This window comes from Topomyia yanbarensis, chromosome 3 (genome assembly GCF_030247195.1).
Source record: "Topomyia yanbarensis strain Yona2022 chromosome 3, ASM3024719v1, whole genome shotgun sequence".
Classification (NCBI taxonomy): Eukaryota; Metazoa; Arthropoda; class Insecta; order Diptera; family Culicidae; genus Topomyia; species Topomyia yanbarensis.
The window spans coordinates 327,523,009-327,549,292 of NC_080672.1; the positions used below are offsets into that span (position 1 = coordinate 327,523,009).

At 38.6% G+C, this 26,284-nt stretch overlaps 2 protein-coding genes across 2 annotated transcripts in view; one reads left to right on the forward strand and one right to left on the reverse strand.

Annotated features, from left to right (window-relative positions):
• The window catches only part of LOC131693464 (mediator of RNA polymerase II transcription subunit 24), a 207,415-nt gene that overhangs the window by 4,974 nt on the left and 176,157 nt on the right, over window positions 1-26,284 (forward strand). The window contains exons 5-8 of the mRNA XM_058981299.1: window positions 6,367-7,292; window positions 7,361-7,473; window positions 7,585-8,070; window positions 8,135-8,230. Of these exons, the coding sequence (XP_058837282.1) occupies window positions 6,367-7,292; window positions 7,361-7,473; window positions 7,585-8,070; window positions 8,135-8,230 (1,621 nt within the window). The remainder of the gene's footprint in view (window positions 1-6,366; window positions 7,293-7,360; window positions 7,474-7,584; window positions 8,071-8,134; window positions 8,231-26,284) is intronic.
• On the reverse strand, window positions 8,184-17,001 carry LOC131693465 (uncharacterized). The gene is made up of 3 exons (XM_058981300.1): window positions 16,935-17,001; window positions 16,240-16,872; window positions 8,184-9,567 (listed from the first exon to the last, which is right to left on the reverse strand). Exons 1-3 carry the CDS (start codon window positions 16,996-16,998, stop codon window positions 8,330-8,332), a joined length of 1,935 nt encoding a protein of 644 aa, XP_058837283.1. The 5' UTR covers window positions 16,999-17,001; the 3' UTR covers window positions 8,184-8,329.

A 26,284-nucleotide genomic window follows, 5' to 3' on the forward strand; every position in this document is an offset into this window, starting at 1 on the left:
AACGATTTAATAAATTATTGCAAAATTTCGTAAATTTTACAAAATTTTGTAAATGTTGCAAAATTTCGTAATTTTGGCAAAATTTCGTAAATTCTCTCTAAATTTTACAAAATTTCGTGATATTTTCAAAATTTTAGGAATTTTCCAAAGTTTTGTAAATTTTATAACATGCAAAATTTTACAATTTTTTCAAAATTTTGTTATTTTGTGCTAGATTTTGGAAATTTTGCTAAATTTCCCAAATTTTACAAAAATTTTCCAAATTTGTAAATTTTACAAAATTTGGTAAATTTTCCAAGTTTTGTAAATTTTCCAAATTTTGTAAATTTTAAAGAAATCGTTAATTTTTCAAAATTCTGGAAATATTGCAAAATTTTTCAAAAATAACAGAATTTAATAAATTTTACAAAATTTTGTAAATGTTGCAAAATTTCGTCAATTTTACAAAATTTTGAAAATTAAGCAAAATATTGTAATTTTGGTAAAATTTCGTAAATTCTCTGAATTTTACAAAATTTCGTTAACTTTTCAAAATTTTAGGAATTTTTCGCAAATATAAAATGCAAAATTTCACAAATTTTTCAAAATGTTGCCATTTTGTACTAGATTTTGGGAATTTTGCAAAATTTCCCAAATTTTACAAAATTTCCCGAATTTACAAATTTCGTAAGATCTACAAAATTTGGTAAATTTTCCAAAATTTCGTAAATTTTAAAGAAATCGTTAATTTTTCAAAATTCTGCCTATATTACAAAATATAGCAAATTTTTAAATATCGAGCAAATTTTTTTTTAATTTTGTGAAATTTAGAAATTGTAAACAATTTTGCAATTTTTTCGAACCATCGTAAATTTTACAAAATTTAATAAATTTTACAAATTTTTGAAGCTTTCAATTTCATGCAAATTTTACAAAATTACGTAAATTTTACCATTTCTTAAAAAAATCAAAAAATTACAAATTGCTCGATTATTACAAATCTATTAAATTTCACAAAATTTTGCAAATTTTTACATATTTGGTACATTTTTTAAATTTTTTGGGAAATTTAAAAAAATTGTACGTAGGGGAACTGGGGGTAAGACGGACATGTTAAGGTTATACTCAAATAAAACATAGTAAAAGCATGTTTTTGTCAACATGAAATACTCTATGTTGTAGCTCCATATGTTTGCTTTCGAGTGCCCAGAGGGATTATGTTACAAAAATCGACAAGTATCTTTTTTGAAAGAAAAAGAAAACAAAGAAATATCTGCACTTTTTCGGACATATGGTGGGGGTAAGACGGACATGTCGCCGGAAGCATGATCGCAATACGAAATATTAAAATTTACTGTTTCTAACGGATGTTTTGGATAGTTTGTGGTTCTTCTTAATATATATGTTCAATTCGAGGTGAAAAATTACGTTTTGGGGTTCAATTTAAAGTTGAAGCAAATGATGTATTTTCTAATATCGTTTTTTCCGTTTTCATAAAGAGGCTATACAATCAGTTCCAATGATCAGTCAAAGCATTTATACAAAACTGGAAAGTTACATATTAAATACACAATTGGTAACATCAGTTCCTCGATTACACATAGCCAGAATACGGGACCTGCACAAAGTCTTCTACCTTTTCCAGGTCCTAGGAATTCTGTAGTCAGCCTCGGTCACATCAACGTACATCTTGCAGTCTACTACATGTGAGACTTCAGGTAACTGGATGTTTCTCCACGTTTGACTGCTAGAATTTCGTTTCTACACGCGAGACATTCATATAAGGATGAATCAGTAGAATTAATCAAGACTGGCCGTCTTGCCCCAACAGTACACATATTTTTTAAACGCTCGCACTTATTTACTCGTATAAGAACTTACCTGTTACTTTCCACGAAGATGTCATTTAAGAGTTACATTATCGAAATACAAGAAAAAATCCGCGAAAAAAATGATTTTTTCCTCGATAAACCTTAAAATCAGAGACGTGAAAATTACATCCGCACGAAGATGCACTACTGATTATCAATGGTTACTTAAATTTTTCGTATATAACAATATTCAAGGCCTACTGAGTGCTTCATAATTCAAGGATATCTATAAAGAGAGAGTACTCATATAATGCAATTGAACTTTATATGCTATATCGACGAGAACATTTCAAATGGGCCGATAAACAAAACGTAAACAATTCCGGTTAATACTTACTTCAAATGGACACTAACAAAGCTTTATACATACCTTAAATAAGCCGATTCTGAAGCCTGGCTGTTGGCGACATAATAGATTATCAAAAAGGCACATAAGCAAAATAACTTGTTTTGCTTATGTTCCCTTTCACTTCCCCTCAAAAATTAACGGTTCATATACACCAAACAACAAAACGGAAAAATTTGTTTATGGGCCCTTTTCTTAATGAAAAAGACTATACTTGAAAAGGGATTAAAAACATCGCAACACCAAGAAAGGGATCAAAATAAACGTCACATAATTATTTGCTGTAAACAAAAGGGCTCACCCGCACGCACTATAAGCTAACGTCTCGCCGAAAAGGGATTATAGGAGAGGGCACAAAACCAGTGCGATATTTCAAAAGGGACCAAAACATTTATCTGCAAAAACCGTTCAAAATACAATTTTTTAATAAAATCTGGTATATTATTCGGAAAAAATGGTTAATTTAACACGGCATTGAGTTGTTTGGTCCTTAAATCAAGCTCCTGTTCATAAACGGGAATATAAAGTACGAGGTAATTTTTCAGACGCCATTTTCTCAACATTAGCATATTTTATATAATGCCTTATGAAATGTTGATGTCGATATGCCCTAAAATAACCATGTCTTACCCAACCTGTCCGTCTTACCCACAGTTCCCCTATCACAAATTTTGACAATTTTACAAAACTTCGCGAATTTTACGAAAATAGAAGATTTGTAAAATTTCGCTAATTGCGCGAAATTTCGAAAAAAAAATCATAATTTTGAGAATTTTCAAGTTTTTCGTAAATTTTACACAATTTCGTAAATTTCACAATGTTTTGTTAATTTTACAAAATTTAAATTAAAACTTCGTAAATTTTACGAAAATTCGCACCCCTTTTTGATTTTTGTAAATTGTACAGAATTTCGTAAATTTTTCAAAATTTCGGTAATTCCAATTTTGTAAATATCCAAAATGTGATGCATTCTACATTTCGTAAATTTTTCAAACTTTCGTAAATATTGCAATATTTCGTAAATTTAAAAAATGGAAATTTTACAAAACTTTGTAATTATTTTTCGAAATTTCAAAAAAGATTCGTAAACTTTAAAAAAAATTTGCAAAATTTACAAAATTTTACAAAGTTTCATTAATTTTTACAATTTTTTGTAATATTTAAAATTTTGCAAATTTTATAAAATTTACAAAATTTTGTAGAGTTTACAGAATTTTGGAAACATTACGAAAATTTGAAAAATTAACTAATTTTTTTCTAAAATTTTCGAAAATTTTGCAAAATTCTACACAATTTACCAAATTTTACGTAATTTACGAAATTTCGTAAAATACACTTTTGTAAAATTCACAAAATTTATTAAATTTTGAACAATTTGTTGAATTTTGTAAAATCAATGAAAATTTGTACGAATTTACGAAGTTTTATAAAATCTACTTTGGACCAGTTGATCGACAGCAGCTGGCCTTCCCATCTACTTAAGCGATAAACCACCTGGAACAACCACAGACACCACTGAAGAGTAAACCAATCAACCGTGAGTCCTCTGCCACACCCTGGCCGGGTGCTGGAGATGTCTGCCGCGAAGCCGTTCAACCGAACAGACAACCAACCCTTTGAAGAGAAAATATCCCAACATCCAAAGAAAAGCTAAATTTTAGACTGTAGAATGAAATGTAATTACATATTACCATTATATAGGCGAATGGCCAATCGGTTAAAACCCCAATAAGCAATAATAATAACTGGCGTAAAAAGCTTTTGCAAATACCGTGTCAAATAAACGTATGAAAAAAGCAATAATAATAAAATTATCATAATTTCGAAAACTTTACGGAAATTTGTAAAATTCACGCAATTGTGTAAGTTTTGCAAAGCTGACAAAATTTTGTAAAATTCCCGAAATTTTGAAAAATTCACGAAACTTTGTAAAATTTACAATATTTTGTTAAATTTACAAAATTTCCTAAATTTACAAAATTTTGTAAATTTTACGAAATTTTATAAAATTTTCAAAATTTTGTAAAATTTACGCAATTTTAAATTTTTTTCAACATTTTGTAAAATTTACGAAATTATGTGAAATTTTGCAGGCAACTTTACAAATTTTGCATAATTTATGAAATTTATGAAATATTGTAAAATTTGCGAAATTATGTGTAATTCGAGAAATTTTGCAGGCAACTTTCCAAATTTGAATAATTTATGAAATTTTATAAAATTTACGACATTTTGTAAAATTTGCAAAGCTTGAAAGAAACAAAAATTTAAAATTCGCAAAATTTGCAAAATATTGTAAAAAATTAAAAATTTGCGAAATATTGTAAAAAGCAGGAAATTGTAAACTTTACGAAATTTTACAAGATTTTGCAGAATTTGCAAAATTTTTGTAGAACTTGCGAAATTTTGAAAACATTCTACAATTGTTATTGGGCAATTTTGAAAAATTTACAATGAATTGTTAAATTTACGAAATTTCGTAAAATTTACGAAAATCTGCACAATTTACGACATTGTGAAAAATTTGGTAAATTTTGCAAAATTTACAAAATCAAATTTACCCAAAATTTTGATTCTGTATAATTTACAAAATTTTGATAAATTTAGCATTTTTTGTAAAATTAACGAATTTTTGGAAAGTTTACAATTTTTGTAAAATTTAAGAAATTTTGTAAAAGTTTCGTTATTATGTAAATTTTACAAATGTTTGTCAAATGCACAAAAAAATTGCAAAATTTACAAAATGTAGGAAATTTTAAAAATACTTCTAGAATTTACAAAAAGTTTTAATTTACAAAATTTTGAAGAATCTAAATTTTTTAATATTTGCAAAATTTTATTAAATTTACGAAATTTTGCACAAGTTGCGAAATTTTGTAAAACTTGCAAACTTTTATAAAATTCGCAAAGTTGTGTGAAATTTATAAAATATTGTAATAATCACAAAATTTTGTAAAATTTACATAATTTTGCATAATTTACAAAATGTTGAACAATTGTCGAAATTTTATAAAATTTACTTGTGTACGATCAACAAAATTTTGCAATATTGGCAAAATTTCGTAAAATGTATGATTTTTTCAAAATTTACTGAAATTTGTAAGTACAAAATTTTGTTATAAATGCAAAAATACGACATTTTGTAAAATTTACGAAAATTGATCAAATTTATGAAATTTCGTAAAATTTACGATGTATCGTAAAATTTACAAAGTTCTGTAGAATTCCCAAAATACGTAAATTTTGTTTAATATACGAAATATTGCAAAATTTGCAAAATTTGCGAAATTTTGTAAAATTTGCGAAATTATTTTAAGTTAATGAAATTTTGTAAAATTTACGATATATTCTAAAATTTATAAACTTCTGTAAAATTTCCAAAATTTTGAGAAGTTTACGAAAATTTGTAAAATTTACAAAACAATTTTGTAAAATTTGGGGAATATGGTAAATATGCATTTACGAATTTTTGCAAAATTTATGTAAGTTTTTCAAAATATGCATAAATTTTGCAAAACTTCGTAAATTTTTCAAAATATCGTAAGCTTTACAAAATTTTGTAAATTTCACAAAATTTTGCAAATTTCACAAAATTTCGTAAATTTTGTAATTTTATAAAAAAATCGTAAATGTTACAAATTTTTTCAAAATTACGTAAGTTTTATGATATTTCGCAAATTTAAAAAATAAATCGTATGTTTTACCAAATTGTGTAAATATTACAAAATTTTGTAAACTTTAAAAAAAACAAAAATTTAAAAAAAATCGTGCATTTTACGAGATTTAGCAAAATAGTTTATATAGCGCTCGAAAATGTTGCATGACAAAATTGGAGGTATTTTGAATCATATAATAGAACTAGAATTAGAATAAGTATATCAAATATTGGTGACGGATTTATGAACATAGCATGTGTATAAAAAATAAGCGTATAACCGTTAGTCGATGACCTAAATAGTCATCCGGCGAGATTTCCTATGTTGTAATCGATACTAATTTCTTAAAAAATCTCATTCATAATCTTCCGTATGAATAAACTAAGAACAATCTTCCTAGTAGAAGTTTCCTCAAATTTTTTAATGGTCTGAATTTTAAAAAATGTGAATCAAAAATGTCGCCCAAACAAAACAGTGTATCTTTGATAAAACGAAGTTCCTCCTTCAATTTCAGGCAACAGTTTCGAGCTCATCCTTTCGGTGGCCACCATGGAAGGGAAGCTGAGAACGTTCGTTTCCGGGCTGATTAAGTGCAACGAAAACTCCAAGCAGGTCCCGGGAGAAATAGGCAAACCGGCCATGACCCGCGCCGCCTTATTTGACGTTACCTTTTTGATGTTGACCTTCATAGTGCAACACTACGGTTCCGACGTCGTCCTCACGGAGAATAGTGATTCGTTCTATGAAAAGTGGGTCCGGGATTGTATGATTGAAAAACACAAATCTAAATCAGCGATGAGCATGGTCAAACTGTGTGATCTAAGTAAGGTCGATGAGTTAATTGTAAGTTTAAACTCACCGGAAGGACTGAAGGCGAGTTCGCTAAAATGGCAGGATATCTGTGCCAACATTCCCGGGTTGTTATATCAAGTCCTACTTGCGTGGGAGAACGAAACGCTTTCCACGGGAGAGATTAAAAAGTTTCTGGACAGCTTGAAATCTCGCTTCTGCTGCTTTTCGATCTGTGCCGCTTCGTGGCTCTGTTCGTACATGCAGATCGTCCGGCAGGATGAGCTGCTTAAACCAATGAATATGGTTCAACAGTTTTTGACTGCAGTCAACAGCGAAGATATGCTACAACAGGAAAACTTTAAGGAAAGATTAGTGTTGACTGTTCAGATTGTGCGCAAAATGCAGCAAGATTTCCAGCGATTATCGGGGAGCTCCAATGTGAAAATCAGAACCTTGTTCCAATCACCAAATTTAATCTCCCAGTCTCCGCTGGAGGAACAGTTTGAAGAGGTCTGGAAGCATGTGGTTGAACGGGGTTGGCTACCCATTGACTCGACGCTAATTTTGGACAACCTGATGCAGTCGTGCGGACCGTTTTGGTTGGTGGACAAACTGGTACAACAGATCTTCCACTGCAAATACGTCAGGGTGAGCGATGCTTGGGGTGACCTTGATGAATATTGTGTTGAAGAGATTTATTTTTCTTTTATTTGCAGGATATGAACAAAACGTTAGATATTGTTTTTGCAATCATGCATTTGGATATCGAAAGGTGCACGATTGCGTTGCTGACGCAGTTAGTTCCTATGATGCTGCTAAATAAACTACAGTAAGTACCATTGAATAATACCATTGAATAAGTAAAAGACTAGAGTTTTGCACGTTTTTGTGCGAAGCAGTATAATTTGAAAGTAATTATTACTTTTCATTTCCCATTCAGAATTTCCGAAATCGTTGACCCTTTCTCCCGTGTGCTCGCCAAACTATGCGTCTACTGTATCACGGCCACCATGGAGGCGCCGATTTCGCCTAGTAAAAAACGTACTCGCACGGCAATGGCGGGTGAGGGAGATGACTTGGATGCACTCGGTCCGACACCCAAAATGCGTAAGGTGGGATCCGAATCGTGCGATTCCAGCTCCAGCGATTTTATGCTGGAGAATGCCCTGGCCGCCAGGGATGGTCCTACGAGTTTGAAGGAACCATTGCAAAGTTGTCTACAGGCACTCTTCAAAACGTTCTCTCAGTACATTGTATCCGATGAGTTATCGCCTAAAATTTTCTTCATGTTCCAATTCCTCTCGTTGCTGGTCGAGGTAGGAAAGGAAAGAATAAAACCTGTTCTGAAACTGATACCAAACGGATTGATTCAGAACATGCAGAAGATCAATGCCACTGAGGATATGACTGTTGGGTTTATTTTAAGGTGAGTTTTCTTCGATAAGGCTTTCTTTTGTTTAATACTAATAACTTGTATGTTTATATAACAGGTTGTACGATCTGAACACAGTCTCCGGCAGACAGTTTGCAATGTCAGATTTGTGTTTATTCCGGAATATTCAAATGCGGAAGAATAGTATTAAGCTGTAAGTATTTCTTAAACTTCTTTTTAAAACTTACATGAGTTTGTTGTCAATAAAAGATTCAACTATACGAATGAGCTGATTAGAAACGGTATCATTATCTTACGTGTCTCGTAGTTGATTATCACTTCTTTGACTTTCCTGACTATTACCGCTGGATCTGCTGGCTATACTGAATCGTTGCTCCGACTGAGCTCTCGCTTCCAAATTTCGCTCTTGTAGTTCTATTTCCTGGTTAATAGCTGTCGCCTGTCTATGTAATCTACGTCGATAGTTGTAAATGCCTAATGCCACAGCGATCACCACGATTGCCACTCCACCCAAAGCCATTCCGACGATGGAAGCGACGGTGAGTTCCGTTGTTTCCGAGTTTTGCTCGCTTGTAACTTCTATTGTTGCGTAGTGTTCCATAGTGTGACCTGCTATTTTCCCAGCACATATCCATTGGCCCAAATCGGATGTGCTTATGCTTTTAACAACTAGCGAGCAGAACCCACTTTTAGGGTCATGGTTTGGATTAGAGTAGTATTTATCTAAGATTGCTTTATCGGATGTCACACTTTGATCCAAGCTGAAGGCTTGACCGCTAGGTGTCACAAATCTACAATACTGAAGAGGGGTGCTCTTGGGAATTGACGAACATTCCAATATCAGTGCTGTTTCCAAGGTTGCTTCTACCGAACTTACCGATCCTATCATTTGAGATTGACTAATCCTGACATTAATGAACTCTGATACCTCAAGAGCGGAAAACTTACTACTACCGACATGGCAACTCCATTGTCCTGCCATTTCCATCGTTATATTTGTTAACTTAATTCCGCAGTCACCCATCGCCAGGGAAATTCCACTATACCAGTAGGAGGTATTACCATCTTGCACCAAACTTTCCGAAACAGAGTAATTCATACCAGCTGGATCTTTGAACCAACAGTAGTCCAATGGTTTATTAGCGTTGCATTGCAACGCCATCTCGGTACCGTTCAAAGCATTCACATTCTCTACCGCAATTATCTGTAGTCCAGCCTCACTCTCGCTGTTATCCATAATGGCACCGGAAACCTTGACCACCTTGTCGTCACCATATCCAACCACGCACTTCCAGAGCCCCCTATCGATGGCGGCCGGTTCCTCTATTTCCAGTCCACAGTCCCCGGCAGCGAATCCATTCCCGTTGTACCGATATCGATCCCATCCAACGCCTTCGAGCACGTTAAGCCCCAAGCTATCCGCTAGTCGGATGAACCGGCAAAACTTGATCATGTGCTGGCTATAGCGAAGGTGACACATCAGTACCTCGAAATCGGCGGCTCGGTTGATGGACGTTACTATTTGTTCCTCTGGAATGGAAAATTTGGGAAAAACTTTAATGATTAGCGACATTAGCGGTTTTGATGAGTGGAAAACGCTGTTAAGAATGCGAAACCGTGAGCCTAGCATTTTTAGACGAATATTGTATATGAGCATGATAACACGTAGTTGCTATTCCGTGCCCGATAAGATCAAGCGAAATACGACTTTACAATGATTAAATTCCGACATCCGTTTTCTCAGAGACTGAGATTAACCCTAAATTGTCACAGTTGTCATTGAAAGTAATTTTGACTAGTGGGAGGGATAAATAGTTATATAAATCTCCATTTACCTTGATAAATGATGCGATCTAAGCAATTCGCAAAAGTGTTACAATAGGAAAATTGCTCTAGGCAGTCGATTGCCGCGAATTTTTGATAGACAGGTGACACCCTGTGATTTCCTCAGCAATTGCTTGACCAATCCTATCAAAATAAGGTTGAAAGGCCGAAGTGCCGTTATAAGCCTAATTGTCCCATGCGCTATGGGATCCCCTATATACATGGGACAATTATGCGTAGAACGGCAGAGAATATGATAATTAAACGCATTCAATTTAGTTTACCCTAACACCCCCTTAATCCGGAATAGCTGCACACAATTAACGAGGAAAAAAGACCGAAACTCCAAACCTGCAACTAGTGGGGAATGCGCCGACGAAGCAGCACTCACTCAGGTGCGAAGACAAACCTCCTCGGATCAGAACGACCAAACGCAATTTGTAACGCCGACCGGACCAGCAACTAGGGCTCGCTCAAAAATACCCAAATTGGATGTACCTGGCACAAGTACTAATACTAATGAGAGTAATTTTAGAAGCAAACACTACAGTATAATCGAAGGTGGAACAAGTCGAATCAATGTCGAGTCGGATGAGATACATGCCATGTCCACTTTTCAAGCCCAATCAGACAACTAATACCAAAGACCAAGCATATCGACCAACCATAGAAAATCATTGTCAACCTTCTGCAGAGTACCATTACCTTTCACCCCCAGCCTTTCTTCACAATCATATTTCAATGCACACAACAACCGACATCGGAAATAGCGCGGCTATGACAGAAGGCCAACCGCAAGGCACTGTCCCCGTTACTCGAACATTTCTGCAAAAATACAACAGAGCGACTGTGGCAGCAGGCCAACCGCATCGCATAGAAACGACTCAAAACACCGAAAACCAGGAACCCATCGAATCACCCAGAAACTGCCGGTAGAGAGATGCAGAAGGGACCTAGCACCTATTCATGTGAGGATTTTTCAAGACCGCACAACACACCACCCCCTCACTCGCCCCCGCCAAAATTCAACGGAGCGGCTATGGCAGAAGGCCTGAATCGGCCCTAGTAAGCTCAGGTTCCTGGATAGCCACAGCTCTGTCACTGCGGACGCTACACCCACACCGGAACTGATGGACATCATGTGAAGCCCAGGAATCGCTGGAAGAGGACATCCTAGAGAGGGACCTTGCGCCTGTTCCTCCAGAACCAAGATTATCTGAAATACTACACTGCACACGCTCATGTTGGCCAGGAGGAGAAATTTGACCGACTATTAGGAAGTTTAGCGCACACCAGCTGACGAACAACAACGGCCTACGACTAATTGTAAGTACACCTGGAGGGAACCACAACAGACTGAATCACAAATCGACCACATTTTGATCGATGGACGGCACTTCTCTGACATTATCGATGTCGGAACCTATCATGGCGCTAATATTGACTCGGACCACCACCTGGTAATGGTAAAATTGCGCCCAAAACTCTCCGTAATTAACAATGTACGATACCGACGCCCGCCTCGGTATGCTCTGGGCGACTGAACCAACCAGAAGTCGCCGCAACATACGCGCAGAATCTGGAGACAGCGTTGCTGTATCAGAAGCTCAACACATCCCGCAAAGGCTTCGTGTCGCGAGCCGAAATGTATAGGGATAAGGATGAAAACATTCTGACGGATGGACGAGAGGTGACTGTAAGGTAGAAGCGACACTACTTGGAACATTTTAACGGCAATGAAGAAACGGATGCAGAAGGCCAAGGCAGCGGAGGAGACTACTACGTCAGCACGGTGGATGATGGAAACCAGCCTATTCCCACGCTGGGGGAAGCTAAAGATGCCATTCAATAGCTCAAGAACAATAAAGCAGCTGGTAAGGATGGTATTGGAGCTGAACTCATCAAAATGGGCCAGGAAAGGCTGGTCATTTGTCTGCACATACTGATAGTCAGAATCTGGCAATCCGAACAGCTACCGGAGGAGTGGAAGCAAGGGGTTATTTGCCCCATCTATAAGAAGGGCGACAAACTGAAATGTGAGTAATATAGAGTTATCACCATCTTGAATGCCGCCTACAAAGTGTTATCCCAGGTTATCTTCCGAGGTGATAGGACCTATTACAAATGAGTTCGTGGGAGGTTATCAGGCCGGTTTTGTCAATGGGGGCGCTTGACAGCAGATCAGATCTTCAGCGTGCGGCATATATTCCAGAAATGCCGTGAATACCAAATCCCAACGCACCATCTGTTCGTCGATTTCAAGTCGACATACGTTAGCATCAACCGCACAGAGTTGTGGAAAATTATGAACGAACACGGCTTTCCCGGGAAGATCACAAGGTTAATTGAAGCGACGATGGAGGGGGTGCAAAACTGTGTGAGGTTATCGGGTGAACTCTCAAGCCCATTAGGATCCTGCCGGGGACTAAGACAAGGTGATGGTCTCTCGTGCCTGTGTTTAACATTGCACTAGAAGGTGTTATGCGGAGAGCCGGGTTTAACAATCGACCCCGAACGGAACCGAGAAGCAGTAAAAGTTGGATTGGTGGTGAACGCGTCTAAAACAAAGTACATGCTGATAGGAGGGACCGAACGGGAAGGATCCCGCCTAGGAAGCACTGTTGCGATCGACGGGGATGTATTCGAGGTAGTGGAAGAATTTGCATACCTCAGATCTCTGCTAACGGCTGATAATAATAACAGTCGAGAAATCCAAAGAGGCATCATCAATGGAAGTCGTGCCTATTATGTACCGAACGCTGATAAGACCGGTTGTCCTCTACGGGCACGAAACCTGGACCATGCCCGAGGAGGATCTGCAAGCACTCGGAGTCTTCGTGCGCCGTGGGCTTAGGACTATCTTTGACGGCGTGCAGGAGAACGGTGTGTGAAGGCAAAGGATGAACCACGAGCTCGACAGGTTCTACGGCGAACTAAGCATCCAGAAGGTGGCCAAAACCGGTACGATACGATGGGCAGGGTACGTTGCGAGAATGCCGGACAACAACCCTGCTAAAATTGTGTTCTGCTCAAATCCGGCAGGTACAAGACGATGAGGGATAGGTGGGCTGATCAGGTGCAGCAAGATTTGGAAGGTATCGGACACACCGTGGTGGAGAGAGGCAGCTGCGAACCGAGTGTTATGGTGAAGAATTGTTGATCAGATTATATCAAATTAATTGATGTAACATATAAATAAGAATAATACAGGCAGTTACAATACAGTTTCACACGCCATTGAAACTAACAGTGGTCTCAGTATACCTGCCACCAAGAGACAAGAACGCCGCCGATAATCTGAAGCACTTACTGAAAGAACTCCGGAAATCAGTTCTCTTGGGCGACCTAAACGCTCACCATTCGGCTTGGGGTAGTCGACTGACAAATACAAAAACCAATGCATAGAAAAGAGGCGTTGCGGTATGGTTGTATTAAACGATGGATCGTATGAGTGCGTTTACGTTACGAAGAACTAACCAGTACCACCAACCACCCCGGCCAGGGTATTACAGTCGAGTACTTCACAAAAAGAATGCTAGCCGCAGCCGAAGCCATCGTCCTCAGAACTAGTGGAAAGCCAGGGACCCAGGCAGTTGTCTGGTGGAACCCAGAGGTAAAAATTGCAGTTAAAGCCCGACGAAACCGACTACGAGTCCTTTGTCGTATTGCAGATGGTGACCCCAATAAAGCGATTGCCCTCCTTTCTTTCTAAGAAGCCCAATCCGCCTGCCGTAGAATCATTGGGAAAGACAAACAGATATGCTGGGACAACCTGGTACAGAGGCCGTATTGGTGCGTCTTTTTTCCTGAATCTGAATAGGCTTTATGCCTCAACACAGATATTCAGATTCAGGAAAAAAGACACACCAATATGGACACCCTAAGCCTCCCAAGACGCATCACAAATAACCCACAAGAAGTCGCTGACGCATTTGCTGAGGAGTATCAGAAAAAATCTACAAACGCTAACTATAACGAAAAATTCCCCAAGAAGAAAGCAGCAGTGATAAGCAAGGTCTCTAAATCAAAACGACCCAACCTCTTCAAAAGCTTCACTGCAGACTTCTTCATGGACGAGGTGATGTGGGGCGGTGGATCATCGACAGGTCCTGATAAAGTCGTGTACCCATTGCTACAACGACTTCCATTCTCCTTAAATAAGTCTGTCCTGTTCAACCAGGTTTGGGATTTTGGAACTTTGATGAAGTAGTGGAAAGAGGGCATAGTAGTCCCGATTCCAAAACCAGAAGGAGATCGCTGCAGTCCAGTCGGATACTGTCCCATCACTCTCCTAAGAACTAGAAGAGAATGGAAGACTGGATCGTCATCAGTGCACATTCCGCCCGGGTAGAAGCGTTGAGTCTCATCTAGCACACATGGAATCGCTCATTAATCTTAATGAAAACCAGCACGCAGAAATGCAGCATGTCTCACTTGACATATCCAAAGCTTACGACACTACTTCGAGACCACCATTCTTCAAACCCTGACCAACTGGCCATATTTTTAACATCATATCCAGTTTGCTACCTTACCGAGCATTCCGTGTATCGGCAAACGGAGCATCATCAATCCGCTGTGTGGCAGAAAATATTGTATCGCAGGGCTCGATCCTGTCCGTTAACCTATTTTTAGTAGAGAATGATTTTCAAATTTATCCCACTCGACGTCGAAATCCTGCCTTACGCGGACGATGTATTGCTTGCAGCTAAAGAGTCTAGTCCTAGACAAATACGACGTCATCTAGGAAAAGCTGTTAACGCAGTGGTGTGTTTGACATTTCGCCGACCAAGTCTAAACTCCTACATATCTGCAACATACGGCATCGTAAGCGCGGTTGGGCTATCCAAATCAACAAGGCCCCATTCCATGTGTTAGGAAAATGAGAATCTTAGGAGTACTGGTTGACTCCAAACTAAACCGTCTACAACATCTCACATACACAAACATATCTGCTCAAAAAAAAAAAAAACAAGTATTCCGGATCCTGGGCTGTCGGCTCAAAAGAAGCAGTCGATCAACACTCCTGAAAGTTGGCTCTGCACTTAGAGATTAGATTTTCTTCGGGATAGGGCTTACCAATAGTAACCACGAGGCGATGGAACAAATTATTGCTCCAACATACAACGAAGTGATATGTCAGTCATCAGTCAAGCCCAGTACAGTCAATTATGGCTGAAGCAGGCGTTTAGACTAATGCTTGTCCAGCGACTGTCGTTGCTGGTAGCACGGCTTACAGAAAAAAAATCCGTAGCAGTCTTATATTTAAATCTTTTCATCATATTTGTGTTCGGTTGGTGCACCATATTGACGGCTCTGACCGAGAAGGGCTAAAAATTTGCACCTTTCCCGAGTAGTTTTCCAAAGATTTTTCAAAATGAAGTTTTTTTTGTTATTTTTGCCTGCCAAACACACTCCAAAATGTAGTACAAGATTGCTGAACATATTTTCGTCAAAATGTCGAAGAAATTGACTGATTCCTTGCAGTACAACAAAATATTTAAATATTCCTAAGCTTTCTTCCGAAATTTTGAAAAGGGATCCCTATACTGAACAATACGAGCTGCACGGTTCCCGCCAATGACAGTGTTGAGCCGCTTGACTGAATGACCCAAAAGTGCACCATTTTGAGATATTTTTTTAAAGAAAAGAATATTTGAGCTCTACACCTAAATTTCCTTCCGATAAAAAGTTATTCGCGGAAAACCGCTTCCTGAAGCAGTAATTTGAATACTCGTTTCGCTCCATCAAAACTATTTCACAATTTTACACCACTTTTCTTATATCGTTTCTTGGGAACAAAGCAAAGGTATTGCCACCAATTAAAACGAGATAAAATAGGTAAAATCCCCTATAAAAATCAATTTTTGTTAGTGTACGTTTCAGATATTCTGAAACTAATCGTTCTATCGATTTCAAACTGCCAAACGTTCGTATATTATCTCTCGTAAGGCAAATATGAGAAGTGATTACAAAGTAAATGGTACTTGAATTCAGTAACAACTAACCTTAACCGGGGTAAACTTCCTCATACTCATGTCGATTTCAGGAATCAGAATATATTGGCTCAAATGGCACGTTCCCCGAAGTGATCTCACAAGTCTTACGTTCGAAACTAAAACTGGTAGAATCCTTAGTGTTTGTACGATCGTATCACTAGGCTCTACAAGTGTCGTTCACTCTAATAATCGACTACCAAGCCTGTTGAAATAGGAGGTCAAGCTCCATATCTGAAAGTAGTACCATGGCTTTGGTTTGCTTAACTTACACTCATATCAGGTGTAATACCAATCGTCTTCTAGTATTTGGTCTTAAACTGTTGGTATCTTTATCTAAATTTTAACTTTAACTAGATGACAGTTGCCACTAACCACTCACCTTTATGTTCTATGTTGATAGCGAAATGCATCTCCCTCATGTAGCCTTGTACACCGGCAATCACATTCCAGTGTCCACTACCGGTTGGATCCATCTCATTTGCAGCCAACGAACAGCTTTCGTACATCGGCACGTCCCAATTTTGACTTTCCGTATTCCTAAGTACGTAGCAATAATCGGTCCCATCGGGAGTTATCTCCTCCAGACCGGCGATCGAATCCCGATCGCCAGGATCCGGTACCGTCGGAATGTCGATCACGTTGACCATTGCTATTCCTCTCATGACGATAGTTGCTCCACGGATCATTGTCAGTCGCCAGAAACCTGCGTCTTGGTGTGAGATTTTCAGAACTTTGATACCGCACTCGTTGGCATCCACATTTCGCGGGGTGAAATATTTGCTAGTATTCTGCAGTGCTACTCGCGTTTCCTGATGGAAACGAGCTGGGGCGTGTATGTCTATATCTTCCGCTGAACCAGGTTCTCGGTACAGACAGCGGTCATCATCGGTCATAGGCGCCAAAATCTTCAGATGAACACTTTCGCCAACCGCTACGGTTACACGAGTCGGAAACATGTAGCTGTTCATAAGTTCTTGGTTTGTGAGTAGATTTTCTGCTGAAGTCCAATGCACTGTAATTGTGAGAGGAACACTATTAGGTACGGGTATTTATCAAGAGATCTTACTACCTCACCAGACACGGCGTAGATGAAGATAACGAGCACTTCACGCTTCATGGATGTTATGAGTTGTTTCATTGTGACCTAGTCGAGTGGTACTGACATAACCAAACGAAGTCCATCAATCAGGTTTACAGTTGTTCAGAAGTTTAATCACGAAGATTATCGCTATCGCAGAAATTATAAGATTTATTGGCGAGGGTAAGGACACTGAAATACAGTTTGTCGTCGATAAATTGGGTTTTTTCTTCAGTTATGCTATACGAATTAATGAAGTAGTGAACATGTTGAGTTCGATGAACCATTTTGCTTGTAGAATGGCATCCTAGCTAGGTTTTTGGAATACGTACAATCAAACTGTCTGATGGATATTAATCTACGGAATAGTAATTTGAAAAGGAAAACTTTGCATAAAGTTTGAATAGTTACAATTTGTTTGTGTTATTCCTACTAGAAAAAGTAAAATTGGTAAAGAGATTCTTCTTGGAAGTGGGGTGTACCGATCGAAATCACGGGCCCTATTCTCACAGTCACGTCACCTAGTGACTAGAAGAAAATTTCCTTCTAGTCACTAAGTGACGTGACTGTGAGAATGGGGCCCCACATCTCTTACTTCCGCTTGCATGTTCGACGAAGAAAATGTTGCAGTTTTGAAGAAGTTTCAAGCATTGGGGGTATCTTGTACGTAGTCCCAATTTCCATCAGTTTGTCGCAAACGAGGACACTATAGAGGGATGAAGGGTACGTCGTTAACATCAAAATGACATTCTTGACACTACTGCGGCCTCAGAATATAGTCAGTATGGCCCGGAATAAATATAATGTAGCTTAATTTAAAATTGCACAATATTGACTTGACACTTTAACCGAAATTATCTCAAAATCGTGTCTTTTCGAAATCGGCTTAGCGGTGACTACGATTTCTCGGCAACAACTAAACCGATCGGTTTGAAACTTTCACTCTTCATTTCATATTACAATGGTTTCTTCGAGAACGAAGGAATTTTTATTTTAAGTATAATTCTATATTTAGGCAAAAAACCAACTTACTAATCAACAATTTCAGAAAAATTATCACCATTTTGCAAAAAAAAACTGCTATTAAAGTTGTAAAAGAAGGCTTGTAGAATCGTACTCTGTATTTCAAATTCATATAAATTATTTTAATATTTGCCGAGCATCATAGACCACATGTATTAAATATAAGAATTAAAATTTTCAAGTTCACCTTTAAAAAAGTTGATTTTCCGTTAGTTTCCGGTTGAATGAAGTATTTCATATGAAAGACCAACTCTTCCTTGTTGTAATGGAGAAATAAAACCTGCCGAATGTTGCCGATTTCGCATTTTAAACCACTTTGAAAATTTTAGGTAGTTTTTATCAAATTGCATATTTTTCAGGACATGGTGGAACTGTTGCCGTAGTTACAAAAAAAGTATCTTTTTGATTTAATGGAGGAATGTTCAGAAAGGTGTGTTGCGAGTAATTTTACAAAGTAGATAACATATTTAAGAATAACGAGCCTATTTTGCACCGGTTACTACACATACCTTCGGCTCCGAACTCGGATTACAGCATCATTGCATTACACCTAACGAAACTGGAACAGGGTTTTTGTATTTTGTCGTGCGCTTGTTTTTTTTTCGTCCTGGTCGGGTGGAAATTAATGTGCTATAAGCTAGCTCCAATCTGGTTCCGCTCCGCTTCTGTCCAGTCCTATTTGGTGCTGATTCAATACTGTACATGGGCACTAGAGTGGATCGCGGTTGTATGGGAAAACTTCAAAATGATTTAAACTAGCGGGCACAGCACTTTTTGAGTTCCTTTTGTGGTCCCAAATGTCTGTGCGAAATTTGGTAGCGGTTGGTTGCATCCCGGGTTTGCGCATTGCGTTCAAAGTTTGTATGGAATTTTATATGGGAAAATAAATTATTTTGCATTTACGTTAATAAAGATCCCTATTTCACTGAATATGAAAAACCAGCCTTATAAAACTATAGTTCAAGCCTTGGTTAACAACATTGTCGAAGACCGTAACTAGCTACAAGTTTTCAAAAAATAGTTATAACGATTTTAAAATTTATGGTTCAATCCAAATGTAGAAATTGATTAGTTTTTCCAACACTGCCCGTGCACCACCGACATCGTCATTAAAAACTCAGATAAATGAGAATATATTCATCGCAGAGACTTGGTACCTTTGAATGAAATGTTCAGAATGAATTGCTGAATAACATAGACGTAGTTAGAAAATGAAAAGAAGGGGGAGGGGGGTAGGCTTGTGTACTCCCCAGTTCCCTTTTTAGAATGTTTTGTATAAGACAAAGAATCATTACGTCCTTGTAAATGTCAACGACTGAACTTTCTTAATATTTTGATAGACCCAAATATGAATCATACTACAATCTTTGTTGTGGGAAATAACATTTACAATATTTAGGATTCACACCTACAAATTTATGTGTTGTTTTTGCTTGAGGCAAAAACTAACTCTGGTTTGGAAATCGCGTTGGGTTCTAACCTAAAGTATATGTCTGGTTCACCAAGATCACCTCTGTTTAGCGTGAACCTAAATCAATTTCATCAAAAACGCTTGTTTGAAGTAACTATCCTGGTTTCGTTCCTAGAGTCTCAAACGAAAACTCCAATAGAAATAATTCCAAGACTTCAAGGAATCTAAGGATATGCATTTTTTTTTTAATTCTGACTCTGAACGGCTAAGAAATAGGATTTTAAAATATGTAAAACTTATGAAGCGTTACGCCATTTTAAATGAGAGTAGAGCCCTTAAATAGTAGCACTCAAACACGTTAGATTAATTTTTAATTCGGCGGTACAAACCTGCGTTGAAGATGTGCTCCTTATGTTATACTAAATTATCTAAAAAGGGAACTGGAGAGTACTCAAGCCACTCCCTCCTCTTCTTTTCATTTTCTGACTACGTCTATGTTATTCAGCAATTCATTCTCAACATTTCATTCAAAGGTACCAAGTCTCTGCGATGACTATATTTTCATTTATTTAAGTTTAAAGTATCGGTGTCGTGGTGTACTGACAGTGTTGGAAGAAATAATGAATTTCTGCATTTGGATTGAACCATAAGTTTTAAAATCGTTATAACTATTTTTTGAAAACTCGTAGCTAGTTACCGTCTTTGACAAAGTTTTTAACCAAGGCTTGAACTGCTGTTTTATAAAGCTGGTTTTTCATAGTAAATGAAATAGCGATCTTTATTAACGTAAATGCAAAATAATCGATTTCTCCATATAAAATCCCATACAAACTTTGAACGCAATGCGCAAACCCGGGAAGCAACCGACCGCTCCCAGACTTTGCACAGGTATTTGGGACCACAAAAGGAACTCAAAAAGTGCTGTGCTGAAAAATGTCATATTCGAGCCACTCTAATGGGCACCGTTATTCTTCCGTACATTTTATATGCGCGCGTTCCTTGTCCTTATAAGTATAGATGTGTGCGTGTAGTTGAGTGTTGATGTCCGTGCGCCCTATTTCTCATGTAAGTTTTATTGGTCTGTGTCTTGAGTGTGCGGCGGTGATGTTGAGGAGGTTCGGTACACAATCTTTCGATTTCGCATCCTATTGTTGAGGTAGTGCGGTGCTTCGATTGACTGCATTGGAATAGCCGAAGCAACATCTTCAAGGCTCAGGGGTCGCTCAAGCGTTCCCTTTTTTATTTAAATGCTCGTTGGTTTGTCTGGTCTTTGACTCGTCTATTTTGGAAGGTTTTGGTTGTAAGTTTTTTTTTGTGCAATTAAGGACGACTTTTCAAAAAGAAAGTTTTTTTTTTGTTGAAATGTCCACCATCTTGTTTATAATTAATATAATAATATATTAATGAAAGGGATGAAGGGTCGTGGACTGGATGATTTAATGTGTTTTGGGGCACTTTTAAATTGTTCATTTTCGGTGAACGTGCGAGGGCCGGTTCATGGTGCCGCGTTGCATCTATTTTGTGCATTGGCACCTTCGTGGTTCTTTGAGGGAGTGGGGAACGGGTTTTCGCGTACAACTGTTTTTTTTTAGTTTGCTAGGAAGCTGCAATCCGTTTTGCCTTCCCGTTTCAGATTTTTAATATGTCGGAGGGCGAAGTAAGACACTCCTATGTCCCCTTAAACTCAAAAGAAATTCCATATATAGAATATCATCATCATCATTCAGAACTGTAATTCTTTCAACTATCTCATGTTTTACACTTATACAGTACTCACTTAGTATAACCAATAGTTAGCATAACAATAAATAAATCGCGCGCGGTAACGATTGCTTAGAATCGGCATTCTATTGTTGCAATTCAAGATTAGTAACAGTTCCTCTTACTACGATACCATTCTACCACTTAGATTCGGAATTTTATCCAAACGATCGCTGGGACAACTTTTCACAGACACGGCAGAATACACAAAACATTTGCGGCGTGATGAAAAATTGAACGATATCGATTTATTAAAATATAAGCAATACTCCGCATAGACGGCTATCCGGAGTTTAATTTGCATATTTAACCAATCGCATCAATGCAACAAATGATAAGTCTCCCAAACTCTCGGCAGCCGGCGGCCCAGAGCAATTTTCACATGATAACGCTACTGTCACACTTACTAACAAATCTCCACTTCCCGTGATACATGTGGAGATGCAGAGGATTCCTCGGTCTCTAGCAGCAACATGTATCGGACTAACATTTCTTCCTTCCCCAGAAGATCTGCATTCGGACGTGGCCGGCGTCGGTATTGATCAGCATGCAGGGTTCAGTATAGATTGCACAATGTGGCTCATCGTGCTATTCCCAAGCATTTCAATTGGTTCTGGTCAATAACGGAGTAGCAACCACGGGCGATCTCTTATGCTTATGCTTAAAGTAGATAACATATTTAGGAATATTAATCCTTTCTGGCCTACAGTACAAAAGATCATAGACATTGGCAAATGATTTCAAGTGGAAGTGGGAGGCAACTAGTTTAAAAAAGGAATGTTTCCTTATCACGCAAAAACGTTTACAAAACATTTAAATTCGATGGCCTCCTTGAACTAAATCCGCACTCTAGACAATTGGCCGACATAATCGAATTTTTCAAAAAAAAAAAATGGGTGAATACAGTAAGTGTCGCCAAACCTTGCTTTTTTGTAGATGATACTCTGATGTGACAAGACGTCCCATATTGGGCGGGGCAGTCGTGGATGGCAAGGTCTTGTCCCGCATGGTAAACCGTCACGGATTTGTGTTCCAAAACAATCATATTGTACAAAACACTCATCAAAGTTTTGAGACGTGCTGCTTAATCTCCGAACTACGTGGGGAATGTGCAAATTGAGCCAATTTATTCGGATTCTCGCGGTGACCTTTTCCAATATGAACCAGATCTTGAATCCTTACGAAACATTGCGTACAGATTTCATTTTGGAACCATCCATATAATTTTAATTATTCATACGTATATTTATCTAAAAATGAGCGGCTGAAAATAAAAGTCGCAAGGACAGAACATGCTTCTTATAACCCGTTTCAAATATATTAGAATATAAAAATCGGAAATAAACTTCAAGCGTAAGAATCGGATAAAGATCCTTCGGCATAAGAATCGCTTAAAATTGTTCACCCGTAAAATTCAGCAAGAATAACCAGTTAAAAATAAATAAATCATTCGCAGGAGCACCCGTATATCGTGATGCTCAAGATTCAAGTTTTTATACTGAAAGTTTTTTTTATCTGAATCTTACAAAGGAAAGTCCCAGTTGGATTTTTATGCTTCAAGTTTATTTTTTTTATTCAATTCATTTATTTGATAAGGCACCTTTTGCGTTAGCTAAAGGTGCCAATTTTGGTTTGTTTTGCACTTTAAATTACTTAAAACTAGGGGATTACATATTGATTTTTTTAATGAAACTAAGGAGATTTTATAGCTATCATAAACATATTCACAATTTCTGTACGATTAGGGGGGTCATTTAGTTTTTATGGCAATATGGTTTGACATTTTAAGCATTTTATTGGAGCAAATCATTTTTAACTAAGGGGTAAATTTTACAACTATCTTAAAAGTAGGAATAACTAAAGGACGTGATTGAACTTTGCAAAGATTCGGGGATATTAATTAGAGATCATTTTGTGGTAGTAGAGTTGGGCACTTTCAACGAAATTTAGTAATATAATAGTTAAAACTAGAAGAGACAGGAAGAGCTAAATTTTTCGGGAAGATATTTGTGGCGGAGGGGAGGGGGGGTAGGGGTTATACTTCTAGGTATAAGAGTCAGGGGAGGGAGGGTGGACAAAGGTGACAGGGGGAGAAAATTATAAACTTTCAGTTTCAGGCATCGGGAGATCAACGGCATAGATTACGGACTCGGGTGCGCTTCATCAGGAAGAATCATGTACTGGGACGCTGGGTGGTCCTCCTCAAGACGGCAGAGGTTTCGATTTCGTAGTACGGCTCAGATGTGGATTGGCAACACTTCGAGTTGCGCGAGTGATGTTCGTACTGTAGGTCCCGTGTTTGTTGGCTCATTCGACAGAGATGTTTTGTGTCGCCTTGGAGTCGCATCAAACTTTCGTGAGTGTATGGTACAGTTGGAAGAGAGCGTGTCTGAGAATGATAAGAAATAAGGAGGGGCAGTTAAATTTGTATATTGATGGTTTTTAAAAAGGTGTAAACGAGGGACATATAGAGGAGATCGCGGCTTGCCAGCACAGCTCGAACCGGGACGTTGGTTGGTCTTCCTCGGTCCCGCAGGGTATCCATTAGCCGAGACCTGACGGAACTGTACTCGGTGCACACCCAGACAATGTGCTCGATGTCGTGATAGCCGTCGCCACAAGCGCAGATACCACTATCCACGAGTCGGGACATCACACGAATGAAGTCACGACCCACATCCATACCCTTGAACAAAGGTTTCGTCGATACCTTGGGGACTATCGAATGTAGCCACCTTCCTAGCTCCCCATTGCTCCACGAGTTTTGCCAATTTTCGAGGATTCTTTGATGAGTAATACTGAAAAATTCGCTGAAGCAAATTGGTGTTTCATAAACGTTGGATGGTGACCCACATTAGCTAAGGAGTCCGACTTCTCATTGCCCGGAATGGAGCAATGAGCAGGGATCCACACCAAGGTAATCTGGGCAGATTTGTCAGATAAAGCACTCAGTAGTTCCCGTATTTTCCCCAAAAAAACGAGTAGTGCTTCCCATGTTTAATCGAGCGAATAGCGTCAATGGAACTAAGGCTATTCGAAACGATGAAGTAATGGTCTGCGGGTAGTGTGTCAATGACCCCAAGAGTATACTCAATAGCAGCTAGTTCTGCGGCGTAAACTGAAGCAGGGTCACTGAGTTTGTAGGAGGCGGTGAACTTTTGATTGAAAATACCGAAGCCAGTGGACCCTTCGAGGTTTGATCCGTCAGTATAAAACATCTTAGAACAGTCGACTTCTTGGAATTTTTAAAAAAATGTTTGAAACCACTTGTGGGCGTATGGGGTCCGGAATTCCACAAATCTCGTCTTTCATGATGTGTCGAAGAAAACAGTAGATTCAGAAGTATTTATGAAATGCACACGGTTGGAATTGTAAGAAGAAGGATTAATATTCTGCGCCATGTAGTCGAAGTACAGGGACATGAAACGGGTCTGAGAATTGAGCTCAACAAGCCTTTCGAAATTTTCATTCACCACCGGGTTCAAGATATCGCATTGAATGAGTAATCGATATGAGAGTTCCCAAAATCGATTTTCCAGTGGGAGAACGCCCGACAGGACTTCGAGAGTCATCGTATGGGTCGACTGCACGCACCCTAAGGCGATACGCAAACAACGATACTGAAAGCAGAAGCATCCGTATTTCATTACCGACAGTATCGTTGTTTGATACAACCTTATTAGGTCTCCTGGGTGGGCACCCCACCATGTTCCGGTTATTGTACGAAGAAAGTTGATCCTTTGTTAGCATTTCTGTTTCAAATACCTAATGTGGCATCCCCAAGTACCTTTCGAGTCGAACCAGACCCTGAGATATTTTACTGTGAAGACCTGAGCTATAGTTTGACCCATTAGTAGAAGCTGTAATTGTGCTGGTTCACGCTTCCTAGAAAATACAACTAGCTCAGTTTTCTCCGTGGAGAACTCGATACCCAGCTTAATAGCCCAAGCAGACAAATTGTCGAAGGTATTCTGTAATGGTCCTTGTAGATCGACAGCTTTGGGCCCTGTTACAGAAACCACGCCATCGTCTGCAAATTGTCTTAACGTGCAGGAATTGTCAGCCATTCATCAATGTCGTTGTTGTTTAAAGTCGCTGAAAGACTGTGCTGGTGCAGCTTCTCTGAAAGAATGTTGATAGAAACTGAATCAAAAGCCCCCTTTATATCTAGGAACACTGAAGCCATCTACTCTTTGCTAGCATAGGCCATTTGAATTTCGGTTGAGAGCAATGCAAGACAATCGTTCGTCCCTTTGCCTTTGCAAAAGCCAAATTGTGTATCGGACAGTAAGCCATTTGCTTCAACCCAATTGTCGAGGCGGGATAGGATCATTTTCTCGAACAACTTCCGGATACAGGACAGCATTGCAATCGGTCGATACGAATTGGGATCGGAGGCTTTTGAATGGCGATGACCTTTATTTGTGTGGCGATGACTCCAATCGTGTGGGACAATGTTAGCCTCAAGAAACTTATTAAATAAGTTCAACAAGCGTCTCTTGGCAGAGTCTGGTAGATTTTTCAACAAGTTGAATTTGATTTTGTCTGGCCCTGGACAAGAGAGCAAGTGAGAACTCCACTATCGAAAAAGGTGTTTCGTTCGCGCTATCGTGAGGGGACGCGGCGCGGTAGATCTTCTGTACCGGGGCGGAACCCGGACAAACCTTCTTGGCGAAATCGAATATCCAACGGTTTGAATATTCTGCACTCTCGTTAGTACTGTTTCGGTTTCGCAAACGCCGGGCCGTGTCCCAAAGAGTGCTCATCGATGTTTCCCCGTCAACGAACCGGCGTCAGTAACTACGTTTCTTGGCTTTCATCAAACTCTTCATTCGCGTTTCTAACGACGCGTATTGTCGATAGCTAGCGGGTAACCCGTCGTCCCGGAAGGTCTTCTCCGCGTACTCGTCTGAGCACTCTTTATCCCACCACGGATTAGGAGAACGTTTTTGTATGTTCGCGTCGGGTACTGGCTTAGTCTGAGCTTGATTCGCGCTGTCGAGAATCAAGCCAGCCAAAAAGCTGTACTCTTCCTCCGGAGGAAGTTCTTGGGTAGATTCGATGTTGTCGGATATCGCGGCAGCATAGCTCTTCCAATCGATATTTCGTGTGAGGTCATACGAAATATTGATTGATTTCAATAGCCTTGAA